The 24257-nt window shown below is 31.9% G+C and overlaps 1 protein-coding gene across 1 annotated transcript in view; it reads left to right on the forward strand.

The window, feature by feature from the left end:
• YME1L1 (YME1 like 1 ATPase) overlaps window positions 1-23978 on the forward strand; it is a 34436-nt gene extending 10458 nt beyond the window's left edge. Inside the window, exons 5-19 of the mRNA XM_051962995.1 lie at window positions 633-742; window positions 1560-1710; window positions 2364-2447; window positions 5330-5412; window positions 11623-11713; window positions 13244-13396; window positions 14354-14486; window positions 14888-14950; window positions 15687-15799; window positions 17407-17562; window positions 19805-19956; window positions 20839-20965; window positions 21055-21128; window positions 21561-21647; window positions 22114-23978. Of these exons, the coding sequence (XP_051818955.1) occupies window positions 633-742; window positions 1560-1710; window positions 2364-2447; window positions 5330-5412; window positions 11623-11713; window positions 13244-13396; window positions 14354-14486; window positions 14888-14950; window positions 15687-15799; window positions 17407-17562; window positions 19805-19956; window positions 20839-20965; window positions 21055-21128; window positions 21561-21647; window positions 22114-22257 (1721 nt within the window). The 3' untranslated portion in view covers window positions 22258-23978. The remainder of the gene's footprint in view (window positions 1-632; window positions 743-1559; window positions 1711-2363; window positions 2448-5329; window positions 5413-11622; window positions 11714-13243; window positions 13397-14353; window positions 14487-14887; window positions 14951-15686; window positions 15800-17406; window positions 17563-19804; window positions 19957-20838; window positions 20966-21054; window positions 21129-21560; window positions 21648-22113) is intronic.
• Window positions 23979-24257: the final 279 nt, after the last annotated feature.

Genomic DNA, 24257 nt, shown 5'->3' on the forward strand with positions numbered 1-24257 from the left:
TAGTTATATAATGTGTTTCAGAAGTCTGAGTGCAGTTTTAAGCTTATTGACTTCTAAAAAGCTTCTAAAGCTTAAAACTTCATTAAGAAGAAATGATTTTTGAACCCATGAAAACTGGTGAGATCATCAAATGAGATAATATAAAGGGGTGATTGGTTTTAAGATCTAGATATTAGTGGGGGCAAATCAAAATTTAGATTATTTCTCCTAGCTTCCAAATGACACTTTTCTCCATTTTTGTCTTATATAAAAATACTCAAATAACAGTGTCATATTTTTGTTTTTCTGTTCACATGTTGTGCTGCATAATTTATGAACTTTTTTTCATAATTAGCAATATTATCTAAGTTTAATTTTTGTAATGATATCACCAAGAGGCAGCCTGGCAAAGTAAATTATCTATAAATAGGAATTAATTAGTAGAAATTCATGTGAGAGAGTTAATGAAATGCCAAGGTACCTTAACTTTTTTGGGTAGATAAAGGTGAGAAAAAAAGTACAAAAGTACAAAATGCTGGTATTGGATTGTAGTAAAATAGTTTAAAATGATTGTGCATATGGATTTTTCTTATTTTTTTGTGCATTCTATTTTAGTAAAATAAGAAGAAAGGTAATAAGTATTGTTTGTTTAGTTTTTGTACAGTCTCGCGGTTTTAAGACTTTGAAATCCAGGACACGACGTTTGCAGTCCACCTCAGAACGATTCACAGAAACACAACATGTGGCCCCATCATTTGTAAAGGTACTTAATTTGTCTTAATATCACACTGTAGAAAGCATTTTTTCAAATTATGAAAACAAGTACATTTGATGTCTTTTATTTGTTGCTTGGTCTTTTATTTTGTTTTTCTTTTTTTCAACAAACAGATTTAGGATAATTGTAGTTGTAACTTTTTTTAGTTAATCTTTGTAGTTGAATTTTAAGTTTATCTTTTGCTCAGAAATGTTTCCTAGCTCTTTGTCATTGTGCCAAAATAACCATTTATATAATCATGCTAAAGTTTTAAGTAAATTCTTCCTTGCTTATTTATGTCAAGATTTTTTTAGATCTTAGATTTATGGCAATTTAAGTGAAAACCATAATGGTACTATTGGAGCTTAATTGTAGTAATAGGAGTATGTGGTAAGAATATTATCACTAGTAGTAGGAGAAGCAGATATACTATACTTTAAATAAAAACAGACATTTAGGTAATTCTTTCCAAATTAGGGGTCTTATAGTTAGTGATTCTGCTACTTACCAGTATTAATTATTTAATATTTCCATAATAGATCTAGCTCTTAAGAGAAATGCTAAGAGCACCAATATATCTTGTGACTTGTTTATTAGGGTCACAGAGGTAATATGTGTAAGAAGTGGCACTTAAACTGTGACTTTCTGGGTTTGAGACTGGTTTTCTGTCCACTGGGCCATAGTGCCAGTTTAGGATGAAGATAAAATTAAAACTGGAGTAATTAGATCTGAAAAATCCTTTGAATTAATTCTGCAGCCATGTATTGTGATTGTAAATATTGTCATCTGTATACTTGACTAATACTAAATAGACTTATATCTTTAGGGGTTTCTTTTGCGGGACCGAGGATCAGATGTTGAAAGTTTAGACAAACTCATGAAAACCAAAAACATACCTGAAGCACATCAGGATGCATTTAAAACTGGCTTTGCAGAGGGCTTTCTGAAAGCACAAGCATTAACTCAAAAAACAAATGGTAAGTTGATTTTGTTGGCTTTTAGCGCTTGTGAATCCAGTGCTGAGTCCAGCCACTAATCCTTTGTCCTTCTGTCCTATTTTCTCTATTTCTTTTTCCTGCTTTGGAAGAACAGTGGACTCATCACATCTATTCCATTCTCATCTCTTGCCCCACCCTATTTTTTGGTTTCTTTTAAACTTTATTTGGGGCAGTTAGAGGCAAGAAGAAAAGCATTGGTGAATTTTTGGTTCTGGTAGTTTTGTGAGATAGCTTTTAGGCATACTATTTAAAGATCTGAGCTCAAGGACACAGGAGTTTCAGAGTTCAACAAAAAGATGTATTCCACCACAGTATTCTCACATGATACAGTGAAAAGAGCACCAATTCTGGACTTGGAAGGCTTAGGTTCAAGCCTTCCCTCTGATTGATACCTATTAATTTTAATGATCTTGAGGAAGGCACTTAACTTCCCTTGGCCTCAGTTTCCTCATCTGCAGAATAAAGGGTTTAGATTGAATGAATTCTTAATTTTCTTTACAAGTTTGCATGTATGATGTTAATTGCATTTTTTGATTTCCAAAGATTACTTTTATTATATATTGAGAGTGATCCTGCCTTTGACATGTTTTGTTTTAATGTTGCCTGTTATTTTTTACTTTACTTTTTTCCAGATTCTTTAAGAAGAACTCGTTTATTTCTCCTTGTTCTCCTGCTGCTTGGTATTTATGGACTGTTGAAAAATCCATTTTTATCTGGTAAAGGCTCTTTTTTCAATACTGGTTTGTTAACTTTTCATTCCTTTAAATTTGTATTGCTTTTGCTTCCTATTTCATAGACATATTACATCATCTAGGAAGTATGATATGATCAACCAATCTAAAGCTTGAGAAGATAGCCATAGTATCTAAACAATATCTTAATTAGTACCTAAAACTACATCCTTTAGCTTTTCTTAGTTTAGAATTATCTGAACATGCTTCAGGTAGATTTGGAATAGAGATATGTATTCAGTTAGTCAGTATTCATTAAATGTCTTCTATGTGTGAGGTTCAGTGCTATAAATACTGAAGATTCAAAAAAAAGCAAAAAACCAGTCCCTGCTTATATTCTACTTAGAAAGACAGCATGCAAATAACTATACAAACCATTAAATCAGGATAAATTGGAGGTAATCTGAGAGAAAGCATCAGAACTAAGAAGGTTTGGAAAAGCTTCCTCTGTAGAAGCTGAGATTTTAGCCAGGACTTGAGAATAATGAATCTTGAAATTAGAAATGAGGAGGGAGAGAGTTACATGTATGAGGAAGTTAAAGTAAAAATACTATGTGAGGAACAGCATGGAAGCTGCTTTTCTTGGATTGCAGAGTTTGTGGAGATAAATAAGGTAAGATGGTTGGAGAGATGGGAGGGAGATAGGTTATGTAGAGCTTTGAAAGCCACAGTGAATTTTACATTTGTTTAGTGATAGTGTGAAATCATTAGAGTTTATTGAATAGAGAGGTGACATGCTCAGACCTGTGCTTTAGGAACTGGATAACCTGGTTAGGCAGAGACTTGAGACAGATAGCAACTAAAAGGCTGTTAATGACCAGGTGTGAAAGTCTGCCCCCAGGTGGTGGCAATTTTAAGAGGAGCGAAGAGAGTGTACAAGAGATTTTATGAAAGGAAAATGGACAGGATTTGGCCATAGATTGTATACTGGGGAGGAAAGTAAGAAACTGAAGAGTTGAGGATAATGCCTAAATTAGAACCCTGAGTAGCTATGAAGATGGTGGTTCCCCAGGGGAAATCTAAATCCAAATCTAAAGAAAAAAGTTGTAGATAATTATATAATATGTGTTAAAAGCTGGTCAAAGGTCTGTCAGCTTAGACAATTGATTTACTTTCACTTAAAAACAGGTTTTGAGAGTATTACATGCAAAAAAACTAATACAGTTCATTATATTTAATTATAGTTATACAGTTCTTCATTTTTATAAGTTTATAGATGAGGCTGAACTTTTGAAATTTGCCATTTTTTTCTTTAATTGCAAAGATGAATTTAAAGTTGTCTAATAAAAGACATGAATTCTTACTTTTAAAACAACATGATTTCAACAAACAGTATTCCTAAAAGGCAGATGTAATGTGACAGTGATTGCAGTCAATTTTTTTCATCACTTCTAGCTTTTCATACTTATTCTTTAGTTTCTCAACATGATCTGCTATATGAAAGGAAAAATGCTCTGTGTGTCAAGGATATTGCTTGAAATGAATCAGGATACCATTCTGGTACTTTTGATGACCCTTGTTCTTCCTTATCCTTAGTGAAATCATACTATCCCAGAATGATTTGTTCATTGCCCTGACATGGTACTTTTATAGGTACTTACCCCCTTCTTAGGCAAAATTCGCTTTTGCTTCTCCAATTTTACTTCAAGATCTAGAAATGAAATGGTGGTATTTGAGAAATAATTACCCTTGTACTTAATTTATTAATTTATTTCAGTTACTAAGGAAAGACAGGTAATGATATTTAAATATAATTTCTATGATGCTTCCTCTGAAAATATGCTTAGTGCAATCTCATATATTTTCCCCAGAAGTAGCTGTAGTTCAGTATGATAATGAAATTAATTTTTTTTTCTATTTCTTGTTTCTTCATCTCTTCTAATTGTGTTCACTAGACAAATCTTCAAACAATAAACTGATGTTTTGTAATGTGATATGGTAACTTTGTGGGCATATTCATTTGTGTGCAATTAGATTGTTAATGAAGTCCTTGCTATTAAATTAATATTTGAAGTAAGCAGAGTACTATTTTATTATAGTCAGTAATGTCTGACTAGATCTGGAAAAATCCTAAGTTAGATCACTATTTGCCAGAATATGAGGAAGTCTGGGATAGTAGCAGATTCTACATTTTATAAATTTGAAAATCATTTTAGAAAGTGACTGAATGCATCTGAAAATTTTTAAGCTTACAGTAGTTTTAATCAGAAGTTTCCCCAAAATTTATATTTAGAAAATTTTTTCCTGTCCTCAACTTTTTTCTATCCTAATGATCTCATCCCTTTTGTATCTGATTGCGACCAGTAAGTAATCACAGGCAGTAATTGATCTGTGATTTGTATTTTGAAATGAAATAAGACTTTAAATACAAAGTTAAAATGGCTGCTTTCTTTCAGGTTAAATCTAGTATTTTTAGGTTATAGGCTTGTACCTTTGCAAAAGAAAAATTTATTATCTATTAACAGAAATCTAAGAAAATAACTGTTTTAAAAGGAAATTAAGTAGGTAGGAAGAAAATGGCACAAGTTAAAAGTTATTCCCTGAATAGAGGGTAACAGAAATTAAGACTTGTGATTCAGGAGATTACGTTTTTGTTCCCAGCTCCATGACTGATTGCTGCTTCTACCATAGGCAAATCACTTAAAAAATTCTTAGGGTCCCAGTTTCCCTTTTTGTACAGTGAAGTTGTTGAGTTATCTATATAATATATGCACACATGTGTTTGTGTTTATATGTATACACATGCATATATAACACATACATACATACATATACACATACATATGCATGTATGTAAAGATGCTTTCCAGCTTTAACATTTTATGATTCTGTGAAATATAACACTTTTCTTCTTTTCTTGCCTATAGTCCGATTCCGGACAACAACTGGACTTGATTCTGCAGTTGATCCTGTCCAAATGAAAAATGTGACCTTTGAACATGTTAAAGGAGTAAGTTCAGAAGTTTTATTTGCTTCTTCATATAGTACCTGAATAAGATATATATACACACACATTTACATATATATATGTACACACATCCACACACCCACACACCCTTTTGTACAAGCTGTCCTCTAAGCCTAAAGTGGTTTCCTACCTTACCTCCATCCTTTGAATCCCTTATTTACTTTAAAACTCAGCCCAGGTGGCACTTTCTTCATGAGGCCTTTCCTGGTTTCTATAACTCCTAATCCTAAAGGATAAATGTATTTTTGTATTTAGTATAATTATGTAGAAATTGTCACCTTCATTAGCAAAAAAAAAAAAGTACTTGAGGGCAGAGACTTCCATTTTGTATCCCCAGCCAGAGTCTAGTACAGTACCTAGCATATAATAAATGCTTGTTGAGTCATTGTAATAATAGATATATTTTTCTTTTTTTATTAAGTTCATCTTAATTCAACAAATTTTTGTCAAGTACCTACTCTTTGTGAACCTTTTTGCTAATTGGCGCTTCAGTTGTAGTTCTTAACTCTGATAATGTACAAATATCTAAAGATTAGCTACTGTTGGATAAAGTGCAAGATATGATACAGTATTTGCCTAGCATTTATTATCGTGCTATTCCATTGAATTCTGTGAATATGTATCTAATACTATAACATTCAAAAGTCAAAGAAAGAAGTTGTGATTAGTGATGCATTAGCATAGCTTCATTCTTTTTCTCTTGTTCTGCTTGCTTGCTGCTTTTTATATAGTTTCTGTGGGGATGAGATAGGGAAATACCAGAGAAGTCTGAAACGATCTAGTTTGTACTAGAGAAATCGGGCTTAGATAGTGAAGTCAAGTTTGCAACTTCATAGAGACACCTGAAGACCTTAGACTTCAGTGTTAAGTAAATTCAACTCTTTCATTCCCTCATTTTGCTTTTTGCATCTTTTTCTTTACTCTTAACTCTAAATATTCATTGCCTTTATACTGTTCTCTACTTCACCTAGAGCAGTCTGAATTTTCTTACCACAAATCAAAATTTTTTTTCTTATTATCAGTCTTCAGCAGCCATTGATCTAATGAAAGGTATACATGAGACCTTAGGAGGTGATTAGGAACATTGTACCTTTTTAATTGGGAGGTGTCCTGTACATGTGTACGTTATGTGTAGGAAAGCCTTCAGGTTTTTCTTGTTTACTTTTACTTACAGCTTGACAGTTGGTTTGATCAAGACTTGGGGACTTTTTGGCACAGATGACTACTTAAATGGCGATAGATCACCTAGCGCCCAAATACCTCCTTAAGCAAAAACCTGAGATTCACCCCAGACTGAAGAATGATCAAGAAATCCAATGAAAAGTTATTATGACTTCTACCATAGAACTACATAAAAGTCATACAGCAGCTTGCAGGCAATAGGAAAAAGAGGCCTGCCAGCAAATCCAGTGCCATTACAGACACAAGCAGGCTAGTAATCTCCTAGTTGAACTAAAGTTGGGCCAGAAACATATGTAGCCTGTTGAATGTGTTTCTAGAGACAGTAAGAACTATTCCCAGAGCTTCAAAGGTCCCTAGCACTGTGTCCTGAAATGATAAAGTCCCCACGGTTCTGAAGTGCTGTAAGGCCCTGAATATCCAGTTCTCTGAACTTCAAGAATTGAAGTAGGGGATGAGGAATAAGAATAATTACCAGGTGCGAGAAACTGTGCAAGAACCCAAGCTATCTAGGGAAAGACCTAGCAGAGTTAACCATTCTTTACAAAAATGTGTAGGGTGAGATGGGGATGGGCAGAATTTGGGATTGGCATAGAACACAATTTAGCAATCAAATGTGGAGAGATGACTAATTGAAAGAAGACATCTACCAGTATAAAAAAATATTGTTATCTGTAGAGATCCTTAATGAAACTAGCCTAGAAAAAGAAATAATTCTATAACAACTGTAAACAGACACTCAAAAGAAAAACTGGATTTTTTGCAATAACTACTCAAAATCCTAGGAAAAAATGAAGCAAGAGATTAAAAATGAAGTAAAAGCTCTGGAGGAAAGAATTGGAAGGAGAATAAATAGTATAAAAAAGAAAATGATCAACCTTATTCAAGAAATGAACTCCTAGAAAATTAGACTAGATTGAATAGAAACCAGTGACTGACTGTGAGACAGCAAAGAAATATTAGAACAAAAATCAAGAGTGGAGAAAGAAAACAGAAGAAAAGAAAAGAAGTTATCAACCCCCCCCCCCCCAAAAAAAAAAAAAAAAAAACTGTCCTGGAAACTGCATCTAAGGAGATATAGTTTAAAAATCATTGGATTCTGAAAAGAACATCTTTCACAAAATAGTTGTAAGTGAATGTTGCAAAACGGCAAAGAATAAACTTGTCCCTGAAGAAGAGATATGAGAAGATGCTTTGTCCCATTATTTGAGTGAGCAAGAAGAGGGTGGATCATTGGAGGCATTGGCTTTGCTGATTTTTTTTTCCCTCTTTATTTCCTTAAACATTTTTTTAAGAAGGGATGGTTTTTTGGGAGGGAGAGAAGGACAATGTAGGGAAAATTTAGGCCATGAAAAAACAAGAAGATCAATACAAATTTTAAAAAGAGTCAGTGGCCTTCTTAAAGACCAATTAAAAAAAAAAAGTTGGTCCCCTGTAATTCATGAAATTGTACTCACCCGTTAGAACCAAAAAGCAAATTCAAAATAGAATACACCAATCATGTACTGAAAAAATCTCCCAAAGGAAAAGTCGTAAGAATATCATTGAAGAAAAAATATTGTAAACATCTAGAAAGAAGTGATTCAAGATCGGGAACTCGTCAGAATTCCACAAGACCTGGAAGGGTTATCATAGGTGAGAGATCTTACAAATATTGCATAAACAAAAAATAGAGGAAAATAAATAAAGATAATTTATCCTTCAAAGTTGAGTTTTCTACGCAGAAAAATGATAAAAGGATTTCAAATGAGAAGGAACTTTAAAAACATAAGAATAAAGAGAAACCTAGTGAGATTAAATTTATTTAAAGATTGAAAGGAGCTATATGATGATAGAGTTTTACTGTTCTAATAAGAAAAGGATAAACAAGTTTTCTTTGGAACCTTAATGTCTTCAAAGGCACTTAGATTTAGACAGATACTAAATCTGACTTGAGAATGGATTGATTCTTAATGAGGATTTTTAATATATTTTTATGCTTCATTTTATTCTAATAAGGATTGACAGTTGGGTAATAGTCTTTTTATCCTTTTTTGGTTATATTAAAATGTGGTTTGATGTAGAAAATGTCTGCCTTTTTCATGCTTTTGTCAAAGATATCTTTTGTGGTGACCATTCTCATAATGACTCATTTTTTATGAGTAACTAAGAACTATTTATAATTCATTAATCATGTTGAAAAAAGTGAGAAAATTATAATTAATTTCCACTCAGAGTTCCTCAATTCTCTCAGAGCATTAAATGAACTTTACTCTTAGTTGAAGTAGACAAAGAAAGGTTGAACACTTGAATACACACAATCATTTCTGGATAGTGTTTCTTCACCATCAGCCCTTTGAAATTGTCTTTAATGTTCAGGGAAGACTTAATACCTCTAGTATGACAGCCACCAAACCCTTTTCAGGGTTGCTTTCCACCTTTGGTCCAGATCTGATGTATCTATTTTTCATTTGTGACTCCATATGGCTGTAACATTCACACCCTAGTAAACTGTTTTGTTATTGAGGATTTTGAGAGGGGAAAAAAGAATGAATTTTAAAAGGAGGAATATATCAGTTTAAAAAGAAGCAAGAAGGGAGTAGAACTTGCTATTTTTAAAAAATAAGTTTTTCTTAATACTGTCTTTCTTATATTTCCATAATATCCCATTTTCTTTCTTCCTTTTCCTCCCTGAGAACCATTCTGTGTGATAAAGAAGTATTTTTTGGAGAGGAAAAAAAATCATCACACTTGATCAGTGCATTGAAAAAAGCCTGAAAACATGTGCAATGTGTAACATCTGTGAATCTTTGACCTATATGAAGACGCAGTTTATGAGTGTCTTCTCATATTTCTTCATTTAAGCCCCACTTGGCCTTTGTAATTTTGTAACATTTACTTTTGATTTTTTTGTGCTTTCCATTTCCATTGTTGTAATTACTGTGTATGTAATTATTGTATGTATTATGTAGTTTTGTGGCTTTGCATATTTCATTCTGCCTTAGTTCATATAGTTCTTTTCATGTTTTTCTGTTTTGAGTGTTTATTTTTGCTTTTGTCAGATAGCATGATGGCAAGTCTTACTTTTTTGGATTCATTTGATGCATGGTAAATTTTTTCCATCCCTTCAGCTTCATTTTGTAGACATCTTTTGTTTTCTAAATGTGTTTCTTATAAGCAGCAACTGATGGGGTTTTGCTTTCTTATGCAGTCTGTCCCTTTTTTTTTCACTTTTCTAGATTATTTAATTCTTTTACATTTAAAATTGTTAGATGTATATCTTTCTCTAAACTATTCTTTACAAATTATGATCCCTTTCCCCCTTTTTTTTTGGGCTGTAAACATAGTATTATTATGTTCCTTCAGTTACTTCAGTCTTTTTTTTAAGGTGGCCCTGTTCCCACTGTTTTTTTTTTTTCTTCTCATCCCAATCCTCTTCTCGTTGGTAACCCTTTTGCCTTTAGGGTTCTGTTTATTCCTTTTTGTTTCCTATTTTTATCTGATTATGTTTCTTCCTCTTGTCAAATATACTTCTCTTTTCTCTTTCCTTTCAGATCCTATACACTAATTTTTTAAAATTTCATTTTCTTTGTAGACTTTTCCAAAAAGTATTTTTCTCATCTTCATTATTGTTTCTCTAGACTCTCATTCCCAGCTTCTTAAACCTTGTAATCTTTTCCTCCTCCTCTTTTTCCTCCCTCTCCCTCCTCCTCCCTCTTTTTCTCCTCCCTTTCCTTCTCCCTCTCCCCCTTTCCTTCTCTTCCTCCTCCTTTTTCTCTTTCCCTTTTTCCTCCTCCTCCTTTTCTCCTTCCTCTCATTTGCTATTATATTTGGAATATGAGAATATTCTTAAAGCGTGGAGGAAGAGGTGGGGAGAGAGAGCATCATATTAACTTTACTTTTAGCTGAAATAGACAAAGGAAGGCTGAACACTTGAATATACACAATTTTGTGTAGAAATACTTGAAAATAAAAACGTGAAAACAAGGCAAGATAGAGAATATAACAGGGAAGCAATAGTCCTAAGTCAAGTAGTATGAGAAGGAAAGAAATACAATATGTATTGTATTGTGCTTTACATGAAACCATGCAAAATGTATTCCTGAATTTAGCTATCATTATTTTGAAAAATCAGTAGGAATTAGAGTAATACAGATTCCGTTTCATATAAAACTATTTTAGTATTCTGTTGTATATGTAATAATCATTTTTGATGTTTAATTTCATCATAAAGTGATTTGGGGAGGAAGGGCAGATAATAGTCCTGTACTCCCTGTTCAGTGTTTATTCAGTTAGGGTCTATTCAGTTGTGGGTACTGTATCTTAAGCTGAACATTTATGGATTTAGCAAAAAAAAAAAAAAAAGCAAACATTGATGAGAAGCTACTTAAAAATCATGTTTTTTAGGTGTGCTTGAAAAGACTATAGAGCATGAGATCTTAACTTTTTTTTTTTAATGCTATTGATCTTTTTGGTAAGTTGAGTAAAACATATGGACTTCTTCACATTTATTGGCTCTTCTTCGAAATCCATGGCCTCTACATTAAGAATTTCTGGACTAGAGAGGATATTTAAGCTTGATTGTTTAATATGTAAAGCATAAACCAAGATTTTTTTGTGAGGAGGGTAGCAAATAGGGGAGATTGAAATGTTATGAAACTGTTTTACTTAATTGTTTAAGTCTTGGGGCTGATATTTATACTCTGTATAACTCTGGCAGGACTTTGCTTACAGCTCTGTGTTTGTTTTTCATCTCTAAAATGAGTATAATAATATTTATATTAGACACCTGATAATTGTTGGGAGCAAACTGTCTGTAAACTAAAAGTATTAAATATAAGCTATTGTGGGGAACTAATTTTGAAGTGTAATAGTATCTAAATATTTTTAATTAACAATCTAAGTTAACCATAACACTAGATGATTTTTTTCAGGGGAAAAAATGGGATGCTATGAGGTTTGTGTTACTCATGTATCTGTGTGTATATATGTATTTAAGCACACAGACATATTTATATATTTAATATGTTATAGGTAGAGGAAGCTAAGCAAGAATTACAGGAAGTTGTTGAATTTTTGAAAAATCCACAAAAGTTTACTGTGCTTGGAGGTAAACTTCCAAAAGGTAAGAGATCAGTCTCTCTCTAATTGTGATAATTTAAGTTAAAAATACAATAAAACCTCATTAATTCAGTCTCCACTAATTTAGAATTTATCATCCATTAGAACAGTAGTTGAACTAGCTTGCTTTTCATTATAGAGAATAATTTTTTTAATTAAAATTTTTAAAAATTTTCAAGTGTATTTTATTTTTCAAACACATGAAAAGGTAGTTTTCAACATTCATTTTTTTTTTTTAAGAGTTTGGGTTCCAAGTTTTTTCCTCTCACTTCCCTTCCCCAAGACAGCAAGCATTCTGATACAGGTCAAATATATGCAGTTCTTTTAAACATATTTTTATATTTATCATGTTGTACAAGAAAAAAATCAGACCCAAAGGGAAAAACTACAAGAAAGAAACAAACAAACAAACATAAAAAGGTGAAAATACCATGCTTCATTTCACATTCAGTTTCCGTAGTTCTTTTTCTAGATGCAAATGGCATGTTTCATCCCAAGTAATAACTATGTTCTTCCTGCTTGTCCTGATACATTGATATAAGCAGGAGCCTGTCTGATAGTGGACTTGGAATTAGAAAGACTTGAGTTCAAATACTACTTAGAGATTGACTACCAGTTTGAAATTAGCAAATTACTTAATCTCTCACTGCCTTATTTTCTCATCTTTAAAAATCAAGGGATTCGACTGGATGACTTCTTAAGATTTTTTTCTAGCTCTAAAATATATGATTCTGTGAAAAAAATCTCAGGGAATGGAGACAACAGTTTTGTTGATAAGTTCATTTATTACAGAGTAATCTTAGAAAAAGACATAGTCAGATGACACTGATGTTTAATAAAATCTCAAATGTCAGAATTTAGTACTAATATGAATTAATATCTATTTTATGCAATTGATGTCTTAAGACTGGATGAATTTTTTTCCATAGACTTTAGGATATAAGGGATTTTGAATTAGAAGGCTGCTTCTAAGTCTAATTCTAGTTTTTTTCAATATTCTTAAAAGCATTGTGTCTATAGGCAACTAACTTAAACTTCTCTGAGACCCAGTTTCTTTCTCTGTTAAATATTAACAGTTGAATTTACCTATCTTCGGGGTTTTGTGAAAGTTAATGTTCAAGTAAGTATTTTAAAAACTTAAGAGTTCTATTTCTGAATTGATCTGAAAATAACTTAAATACAGAAAACAATTTGAAATGCATCATGGACATGGATTTTTAAGAAAATGCCTAGATCACAAATTCTTTTTCTTTATTGTTTGTAGACACTTTTATTCTGTTGAAACTTGTGATTCCTTAGAGTAATGGTTTTTAAATGCATAAAATAAAATACATAGAACTATAAAGGAAACCAATTATGTCAAAGTACAGCAGTCAACTTTTTTTTTTTTTTAAAGGTCATAGGTCTCAGGTTAAGAATCCCTGACCTAGAGAATTATAATATCTTTTAGTTCTAATATCCTATTTTACTTTTGTAAATTGATTTGAGAGATTTTTTTCCTTAACTTGGCTAACATGAATATTTTCTTGTTTAGGTATTCTTTTAGTTGGACCTCCAGGGACTGGAAAGACACTTCTTGCTCGAGCTGTGGCTGGAGAAGCTGATGTTCCTTTTTATTATGCTTCTGGATCAGAATTTGATGAGATGTTTGTTGGTGTGGGAGCCAGCCGTATCAGAAATCTTTTCAGTATGTTATAATAATATACATATTAGAAAATAATAGAATTATTTATTTTTTGAGGGGAATGGGAAGAAACTCATTCATAAGACTTTCCACCTAAAAAGCAAGCACTTAACTAACTCAGTTTTCTCTCTCCCTGAGTTGATTAGTCTTGAATGACAGTGGGTAAACATCATTATAGCTTGGACAGGAACTGGTTTTAGGAAATTTGGTGTGGCGAATTCAGATAGAATTGTAGTTACCCACAAAACCAATAGAGCTCCAGGTTTTGCATGGTGGCAGTGGGATGAGTTGGAGTGTAGTACAGTCAGGGATAAATTAGGTTAGAAGCTATGGGAAAGGACTGAAGTTCTCTTCCTCGCTAACCCCTCCATTTTAATTCATTGATATAATAGCATATAAATAAAGAATGTTTGTTGTAACTCTTATGTATATAAATAACTTCCATAGCTGAATATATTTGTATTTGCTAATTTTGTATTACTGTTATCTTTTACTTGTTTGAATGTTACAAAAAAGGTTATGCTAAATTTTAAGTGAAGTTTTATAGATGTGTTAAGTTTTTTTTTTTTTTTTTCACAATGAACATTTCTTTTTCTGTTCAGATATATTGTAGCTCCTTGACAACTATAATATTTTAGTGACAAATTTTGTTGTTGTTGAGTCATTTTTCTGTTACTTCTGACTCTATGACTCTATTAAAAGTTTTCTTGGTAAAGATATTGCAGTGGTTTGCCATTTTCTCCAGCTCATTTCACAGATGAGGAAATTGAGGCAAGCAGGATAAAGTGACTTGCCCAGTGACACAGCTAGTAAGCATCTGAAATTAGATTTGAATTCAGCTCCTCCTGACTCCAGGGTTGGCACTTTCTCTGCTGTTACTTAGCTTTCCCTATTTGCTCATTTGTAGCAAATGTGGACCTTTTATTTAAATGTATTTGGATTTATTTTCTCATTTGTTAGGGGAAGCAAAAGCAAATGCCCCTTGTGTCATATTTATTGATGAGTTGGATTCTGTTGGTGGAAAGAGGATTGAGTCTCCAATGCATCCATATTCAAGACAGACCATAAATCAACTTCTTGCTGAAATGGATGGGTAAGTCACAGATTTTTTTTTGTCCTTAAATCATATTAGTTATAAATTTTGAGAACTTTAGAAAGTCATAAACTTAAATTTGAAAAACAAATTTAGTTGTGCTTCATATTTGCATCTGAGTTATAAGTTATCTTCTGAAGTTGAACAAGAAATTCTTTGAAATGCCTATTTTCCTAATGAGGTGGTGTTTTGTTCTGAACATTACTAAGCTGTAAGTCAGCACTTTTTTCAGAGTTTTTCAGAGCCATGCTATTCTGTCTAATTAGCTTCAGCACTTTGTTTTAGTTAACTACTATTTAAGAAATAAGCAAACTCTACTGCGGGATTTTTGTGTTTTATTGAAGATATCCATGAAATTTGTCATTTACTTTTTGTCACCACTTGATTTTTTTTTTAAATAGTTTTAAACCAAATGAAGGAGTTATCATCATAGGAGCAACAAACTTCCCTGAAGCATTAGATAAGTATGTATAAAATTAGTTTTCCATGAAAACTTTCTTTTAAAGATCTTTATATTTGTTTTGGAGAATATTTCTTATTTTTAAAAATTGCAGTAAACTTCCTAGTTTGTTAAAAATTGACTTATATCTGGGGATTCACAGATAGATAAAGCCTCTCATTTTCATTTGAACCTAGTATGTGTGTATTAATTCACTAGTAACTTTTGTCTTCTTTCAAAGTGAGAATGGCTAAAGTTCTCATCTTCTCTTTAATTGTCTCAGTAAATAAATAGTGATATTGTTTATGTAGGCCAAGAGTTCTTAATCTCTTTATGTGAACTTATTTTTAAGAGATATTTTGATAACTTATTTCAGTATAATTTTTAAATTTTCTAATGTTGTGCATTTTATTTTATGCTATTTAAGAACACTGAAAAGAGATTCATAGGTTTCACTAGACTTCCAAAGGGGTTTTACAAAGAGATTAAGAAACCTATGTCTTACTCCTTTCTCATATTTACTTGTATTACTGTGAATGTTGGTAGAAATGAATTATGCCCTTATATTGGTAATGGAGACTATTACTTGAATGTTTCTTAAGAAATTACTGGGTTCAGCAAGCTGTTCTATTTTCTGGCCGCCACCATCTTCCTCTTTTCTTTTGAATGAAATAAATGTGGGGAGGTCTTAAATTTCAGTGTCAACTTTCAATTTATTGAAACTGGATTGTGGACTTTTTTTTCCCACTTTTTGTTTATAGTGCTTTAATACGTCCTGGTCGCTTTGATATGCAAGTTACAGTTCCAAGGCCAGATGTAAAAGGTCGAACAGAAATTCTCAAATGGTATCTCAATAAAATAAAATTTGATCAATGTAAGTTAAAATTCCAGTTGTATTTTTTTTTCTCTCAACACAATAATAATAGACTGTTAAATGTTTTGAAAGACCAAGAACCCCATCTTATCTGTACTCTATGCATGTCAGAAATCCAACTTTTATTTTTATTTTTTTTCCTTCTAAAAGTGTGGTCTTAATGTTATTTCACTGTATATGCACTTATTTGGTTTTCAGAATGATTCTACCTTCTGCGATTGGAATCTTTATATGTCTGAAATAGTAGTGTTGGGTTGACAGTTTTTTCCACATTACCATTATTTTTGTTCTTTGATGACCGTTTTAGATAATATTTGAAGAAACTTTTTCTGACTGTAACTCTTGTAAATTTGGCTTAATTGAAGGAATTTCAGCTTCATACACTGTAGTCAAAGGCTAATGAAATATATCTTTATGTTTTGAATTTACATATTACCCATATTTAGTAGTTATTACTATCCCAGGAGTAATAACACTTCTACAATTAACTTTTCTGAGTCCTTTTAAGAGTTGACAGATATTCAGCTTATCATGACCTCATAAACTGCTGAAAGTAAAAATGAAGCATCAGAGCTATAGTCTGGGCAATATTTTAAGACTATTTGTCTTTATTTCTCTCTCCAGAAAATGAAAACTATAATGATTTTTGAGGTCTATGTTAACCATAAGAAATTAGTTGAGTTTGTGATTATGAGTGTACTAGTTTCTGATTTCAGATATCAGGATAACCTTATGTACTTTTTAAATATTTTAAGGCAGATTATGATGTGGACCTAATTGCTGCACATGATTGGTCATCCCTGAAGTCAGTTTTTAGATATCTGTGGTGATTGAGTTCTTTCTTTAAATGCTTCCTTTGGTCCTCTATTATGGTATTGTGTGGCTGAAAGTTGATGCCATTGAGTTCTCCTAGGTGAATGAAAGAGAGCCTTGGATCATTGTATTGCAGTTAACCTACTTAAATTTAGAAAGACTTATCACATTAGACACAAAGTGACAATTTTTAGATCACAGTGATTCTTGAAAACCATCTTTTTCAGAGGATTTGCAATCTGTGTGGTAGATATTAGCTATATTTTTTATATTACAGATCATTGAAGCATTGAAAAAATGGTGCTAACTTTTGTCTTAAAGTTCATTTGAATGACTACATTTTATTTTATTTTATTTCCCTGAAACAATTGGGGTTAAATGACTTGCCCAGGGTCACATAGTTAGGAAATGTTAAGTGTCAAGAGACCAATTTGATTTGGTTTTAGCTCCTCCTGACTTCAGGGCTGATGCTCTATCCACTGTGCCACCTAGGTGCCCCGAATGACTACATTTTAAAAATAAAATCTTGTCCTGATCTTTTTACTAAGTTGTAAAATCTGGTTTCTACTTTTGTATTTTTCCTTTGGAGAGATATGATTTATTAATTCTTATGTAGAACAAAGCATTTTGCCCATATAGCTTCTAGTTGTACCCTTTTTGCCAGGATTGAACCTTTATGCAATACTTTCTGTTAGAATCCTTCAGAATTAAGTTCTAAACATATTGTTATTTAATGATAAAACTACCTTTGACTTAATTTTTAAAATTGTAGTGTTTATATTCTTTTTATATAGCTGTTGATCCAGAAATAATAGCTCGCGGTACAGTTGGATTTTCTGGAGCAGAGTTAGAGAATCTTGTGAATCAAGCTGCATTAAAAGCAGCTGTTGATGGGAAAGATATGGTTACCATGAAGGAACTGGAGTTCTCCAAGGATAAAATATTAATGGGTATGTTTCTCTTGTACTTTGACTTCCTTACTTTTCAAATAGCCAAAATAATCCAGAAAGTAAATTGATTTCATGCATATAAATTCCAATCTTATATTTTCCTGTGATTGTGTCTTTTATCATTAGAACTCTGGCAAGTCATACCTTCTCCAGGTCAATCTGTAATTACGTAAAGTAAGAGAAATGCATTATTACATCTCTAAGATTCTTTTTACCTCTAAAATTATAGTATTCTGTAAAGCTGAACTATATACACAAAATTTCTAATTAAAAAACCCTGAATTTTCATGTTTAGAATTTTTGCTGTGAATTTTTGTAAATGCCAAATTGTGAACTGAATATTCTTGAGCAGTATTTCTAATTTCCTTTGCAAAGTACCAAAGCTGTCTAGTCTTACAATTTAGTTTTATACTTATATAAATATAATGTATATTGATTTGATTTTAAAAACCTTCCCTTCTGGCTGAAGAGAGATAAAATGGTTAGATGTATTAATCAAACAGTATATAAAGCTTCTGCTATGAGGCAAATACTACACTGGAATTAAGAAAACAAAATTGAAACAGTTTCTACCCTCATGGAACAATTAATGTTTAGTTGTATGACTATATATTGTATAAGAATATATAGAAAAGTTAATTTGGGAAGATCCATAGCATCAGAGTTAGGAAAAAAAACTTGTGAAGGTAGTGATATTTTGAGGAAAAAGCCTTGAAGAAAACTAGGAATTCAAAGAATTCGAAGTGGGGAGATGCCTTTTGAGCAAAAGTAAAGAAACAGGAAATAGATTGACATGTAAAGAATACGAAAAAGGCTGGTTTAACCAGATTGTAGGGTGAATGAAGAGGAATAAAGGGCTGGGAAGGCAAGTTGGAGCCAGGTTATGAAGGATTTAAATAGCAAAGGAATTTGTATTTGATCCTGAAAGTAACAAGGAGTCCCTGGAGTATGAATAAAGTCAATGAACCTTAGATCTCTGTTATAGAAGTAACTCTTTGGCAGTAGTATGGATGATGGATTGTATTGGGGAGAGACTAATTTGGAAGTTATTTTCAAAGTCTTGACAAGAGGTTATAAAAACCTGGACTAGGGTGATAACTGTGGAGAGAAGAAGATGGTTGTGTTAAAGATAATGCCATAGTAGATTAATAAGATTTGGAAACTTATCAGAAATTAGGAATGAAGAAGACTGAAGAATCAAGGATAGTTCTGAAGTGACAAACCTGGTTGTCTAGAAGCAGGATGATATCTTTCATATTGGAGGAAAAATAATGAGTTACATTTGGATATGTTATGAGGTTGCTGAAGAATTTCTAGTTCAATACTCTAGTTCCTATGAGTAGTTTATGATAATGGCCTGAAAGGTTAGATTAGTGATAGCAGGAATCATATTTGGGTGCAAAAGGTCCAAACAACAAGCATAGTACTATACTAAAACTCATGTTTGTAGCACAGAGATTTTGCTTGAAAGTTCAGTAAAAATATTTTAATTTGTAATATGTTGGGTGTTTTTTACATAAGATATTCTTTGCCATCATATGTCAAATATCAGAGCTCAGTCCTAAAGGCCCATGTAAAAACTAAAAGAATAATTTTCTTTGTTTATATATCTATACTTAATTTTGAAACTTTTCTTTCATCCTTGATCTTTAAAAGTTCTTTCTAAAAATGCTGTAACAATCAAGAAAAATAAATTCAAATATCTAAGTGATAATAAATTTTTTGTTCATAAGTTTATATTAGAAATTTAACAAAAACTGCTTCTGTGATCCCTTTTTCTTTTTTGTAATTCTTCTTGATTTAATTGCTCTTAGTCTTTAAAGTATTTATGTAGTTGTAGTTAGCATATATATTAATTATTCTCATTTTGCTTTTTGGGGGGAGTTTGGCTGTTTTAGCTTTTTAGAGGGGGGAAGGTAGAGTAGATCCTAAATATTATAATTTTTTTTTTTTTTTTTTTTTTTTTTTTTACCTTTAACAGGACATATACTTTTTAAAAATTGAAATGGATTCATTTTTTAAAGCATTGTAATATTTTAACAGTGGGAGTTGTTTGACTTTGAGTTATTGCAAAACTGGCATTTATTGTACAGGACAACAGTGTTATTTCAGAATATACTTATTTTGTCTGCTTCCACCTCTCCCCAGATAAGGACATAACAATATCAGATATCATAACATCTAATATTGTGTTGTCAAATAATTTTTGTCATTCAATAAAGTATTATTTTTTAATTTTTAGGTCCTGAACGTAGGAGTGTAGAAATTGATAATAAAAACAAAACCATCACTGCATATCATGAATCTGGTCATGCTATCATTGCATATTACACTAAAGATGCCATGCCTATCAACAAAGCTACAATCATGCCAAGAGGACCAACACTTGGACATGTGAGGCTTTAAAAACTTTTTATTTGTTAATTTTCATGGTCAAGTGTGTTTATCTATCTATATATCTGTAATAGTCTCTAGTGAATCCTTTGATTAGTAGTAAAGTTATATAAGCTGCCTGTTAAAATGTAATGTATTCTAATGGGGAGAACATGGCTACATCTTTAGTTGAAATGAGTTGATTTTGAAATTTTCTTTCTGAACTTCCTTGAAGATATACCAAAGACTCTTCTGACATACGTTTTTTGTCTTGAGTGTTTTTTGGTATTTCGAAATAGATTCAGAATCTACCCCATCTTTAATTCGTGCTAAACTTTCTTTCTTGAAAATCATAAAAGCAAAAACTGGATCACAACTCACCAGTTCAATATTTTTCTTAACTGTTTTTGGTTTGGAATCTTGTCGCATAAAAAGCCATTCTAATCATCTTCGAAGACAAGGTAGATCCTGTCATTAGTACTATACAGCCATTAGTACTATGCAGCTAGGGCTACTGAGTGGTGCTGGATGGGGAATCAGGAATAGCTGTGTCAAGTGCTTTCTTAGCATTTCTAGCTAGTCATTTAACTTTTAAAGTCTCAGTTTCTTTATTTCTAAAATGGGGATAATAATAGCAATTACCTTAAAGCATTGCTGTGACAAATGTTATTATATTTGTAAAGCATTTTGCAAACCTAGACTATGTATAAGTGCAATTATCATCATTAATTACTGTTGTTATTATCCTCATAGCATAAATATTGGTTCTGAAGTTGAAATAATTTTTATTTATTAGTTCAGAGCATAATGCTAGGTGGTAAGCAGTAACAACGCTTATTTTTTGGAGAATTGTAATCTGACTTTCCTTCTGTTATAATTTGAATGTTTCCCAAATTTTTGTAGGTGTCACTTCTACCTGAGAATGATAGATGGAATGAAACTAGGTCCCAGCTGCTTGCACAAATGGATGTTAGTATGGGAGGAAGAGTTGCAGAGGAACTTATATTTGGAACTGACCATATTACAACAGGTTGATTGCAAAAAATTGCTATGGGTCAAATATTGGTTTACTAATTTAATAGCTTTTAAAAATACTGATTTACTTATTTTTAATACTAGGTGCTTCTAGTGACTTTGATAATGCTACTAAAATAGCAAAGCGAATGGTTACTCGATTTGGAATGAGTGAAAAGGTAAGAGCTCATCTTTATCTCATTTCCTTTTTGTTCTTTTATGCTGTGGCAATTGGGGTTAAGTGATTTGCCCAAGGCCACACAGCTAGGAAGTGTTAAGTATCTGAGGTCAAATTTGAACTCGTGTCCTCCTGACTTTAGGGCTGGTGCTGTATCCACTGTCCAACTAGGTGCCTCTCATTTCCTTTTTTCCTTTTGAGAGATGCCTCCTTGATAAATAAGATGTCCCAGTATTAAGTCAAATGGTAAAACTACTTGTTATAAGTCCTTCACTTTGTAAGAAAAAGATGTATTTATTAAGTTTTATTTTATGTTCCATATTTGTTTACATTTGATTATGTTGATTCTCAGTTGCCTCTGGAGGAAAAATGTTGGATATTTTAGAGAGTTTTACATTTTTTGATCAACTATTTTCTTTCATTTGGTTTTTAGCTTGGAGTCATGACATATTCTGATACAGGGAAATTGAGTCCAGAAACTCAATCTGCTATTGAACAAGAAATAAGAATACTTTTGAGGGTAAGAATATTCTTTTTTTACTTTTATTTATGTAATATGAAGACATGGTGTTTTGGATAGGTCATCTTTGGAAATATGCCTCAGCTTAACTTGACATGTGGCCACCATTTCTCTATTCTTTTTAGTTTACTTGTAAATTTGATTTTTGAATGACTCGTGTTCTAAGATTTACAGTTACACAACATCTAGGGAGAACATTTGTGTTTTTTAAAAAAAAGATGATTTGTTGAAATTCACCTTGGGATTGTTAGAAGTATTCTACAGCTTCCAAATACCCTCTAGTCCTTGTCTTAGCTTGGATTTTGTTGGTATATTGTTGAGAATTCATAATGCTCTCCTGACCATGATGAAATGTTGGGACAAGGATTTTATGGAATATAAAATTCACATTTTATAAATAATTTTCCTTTTTAATTTTCACATTGGTAAGTTTTGTGAGGTTTTGTGTTTTATTTTTGCATTTCAGGACTCATATGAACGAGCAAAAAACATTCTGAAGACACATGCAAAAGAACACAAGAATCTAGCTGAAGCTTTATTGACTTATGAGACTTTGGATGCCAAAGAAATTCAAATTGTTCTTGAAGGGAAGAAACTGGAAGTGAGATGATAAAGCTCTTCTTATGGATTCTTACCAGGTTTTATTTGCAAGAATGTAAATCTAGCAGTGCAGTAGTCTCCTTATACAACAGCTTTTTTTTTTTTTTCCTTCCTGATGCGTGCTGTAATGTAATAATGATGTTTTCAAGGTTATAATATACTTTCTTGTGAGCCTTTTTGTTACATTTACCTGATTTTGGTTATTTTCAATGACACCTAGAACAAACTAGTTTTCCATAGCAACTATCATTATAGACAATAAAGAACTATCAGGATTGAATACAGCTTGTTTGAGAGACTTCAATCAGACCTTAAGCTGGAGGTAAAACTGCAGCATACTTTTCAAGGCTAGCTATGCTGCTAGATATAGAGGGAAAATGATGCCTAATTAGCTCAAATGGAATATTTTGAGCTTGATGACTTACATTATTAAAGGATCATCTTTGAAAGTTAATATTATCAATGGTTTTTGGCACAGAAATGATGCTATCCAATTGTAAACCCTGTATTTTCCAATTTCAAAGGAAGAACTCAATAAATCCTTGTTGTATTCTATTACAATAAATGGATTTTTTTTTAATCTGGAAATTAGGGAATTTGTGGGCATAGAGACAAAAGCAAACATCTGAAATGTTATTCATATTCTGCATCACCAAGGTTATCATCATTATAAGGGGAAATTGTCTCTTTTCTGGATTTTGTTAAAGACCAAAAATGAATAATCCTCCAAAAATCTTTATCCCTGTGTAATTATGCTGTGAAGCAAAGAAACACAGACATTTGGTTTTGAAGAATCCGTTATAACAGTACATGTTGGCCATTGTCAGAAATTGGGAGTTGTTTATATTTGGGTCAGAATTTGGCTTACTTAACATGAATCACTTGTTCTTTACAAAGATTCTTGAATACATATTATTTAAACCAGTAGAGAAATATTGTTTCAGAGCAGTGGCAATATATTGCTACTATTAAAAAAATATACCCTTTAAGTAATTTTTATTAATAATATATGTGGGTTTCCTTTTAAAAAAAACTCTAAGACATTCATGTTCTTTCTTGAATATAATGGAACATGTCTGTCAATGATATTCTTGACTTATTTAAAAATCTTATTTCTGTAAGGATTTCAACAAAAATATACTTGAGTTATATAAAAATCTCATTTACCATTTCAGTAAATGGCATTCTAGCTGTCAAAATAGCAAAACCTTCATGAACTGATTATGATCAGATTAAAAATGTTGGTTTCAGCAACAAGTTATGTTTCTAGGTTTTTTACATGCATTTTGATGGAAGTACTTGGTTATTTCATAACAACTGGTTATGAACATTTCTAACTATAAGTGTAGGAAATCTTAAACATTAGTATACTTTAAAAATAGTTTATACCAGTGAAAGCGACAATTAAAGATCTGAATAAGCACCTCACAAAGATGGAATAAGGATCATCTTTTTCTAAAGAAATTTTTCTTTTTTGTAATTATGCCACTGATCCCTATTTTTTAGCCAAGAATATGGTTTCCTTTCCTTTCAGAACAAATGCTTAGTACAGCTTTATACTTGGTTTACTGTGTTTTCCAAATAGTCTCAAGAATCTTGGTCTGGAACATTATCAAAGTGAGAAGCTAGCCTGTTAGAGTTATATGTATTGTGGTAACTGTGCTTTAGGGAAAGGAACCTCAAAAACATGCTTTGTTTCTGTTTCTGGAACAATAAAAAATTTTAATTAGGTGTCTTGAACTTTTTTTTCCTTCGAGAAATCTTGTAACATGGTTTATAAATTTTTAACTTTTAAATCACATATGTGATAAAAGCACAATGTATAATTTTAGACAAATGAATAACATTGAGTTTTGATTCTCCTTTCATATGGAAAAATATTAACTAGTTTGTAGACTGTCCTTGAGGAACAAAAGTATCACCACTCTACTCCAATCTGTAGTGCCTTCTGATACCATATATGATTGATTACGAATAATTAGAATGCTTTTTTTTTTTTTGCTCTTTGTC

The sequence above is a fragment of the Antechinus flavipes genome, chromosome 5, assembly GCF_016432865.1.
Source record: "Antechinus flavipes isolate AdamAnt ecotype Samford, QLD, Australia chromosome 5, AdamAnt_v2, whole genome shotgun sequence".
In the NCBI taxonomy this organism is placed as follows: Eukaryota; Metazoa; Chordata; class Mammalia; order Dasyuromorphia; family Dasyuridae; genus Antechinus; species Antechinus flavipes.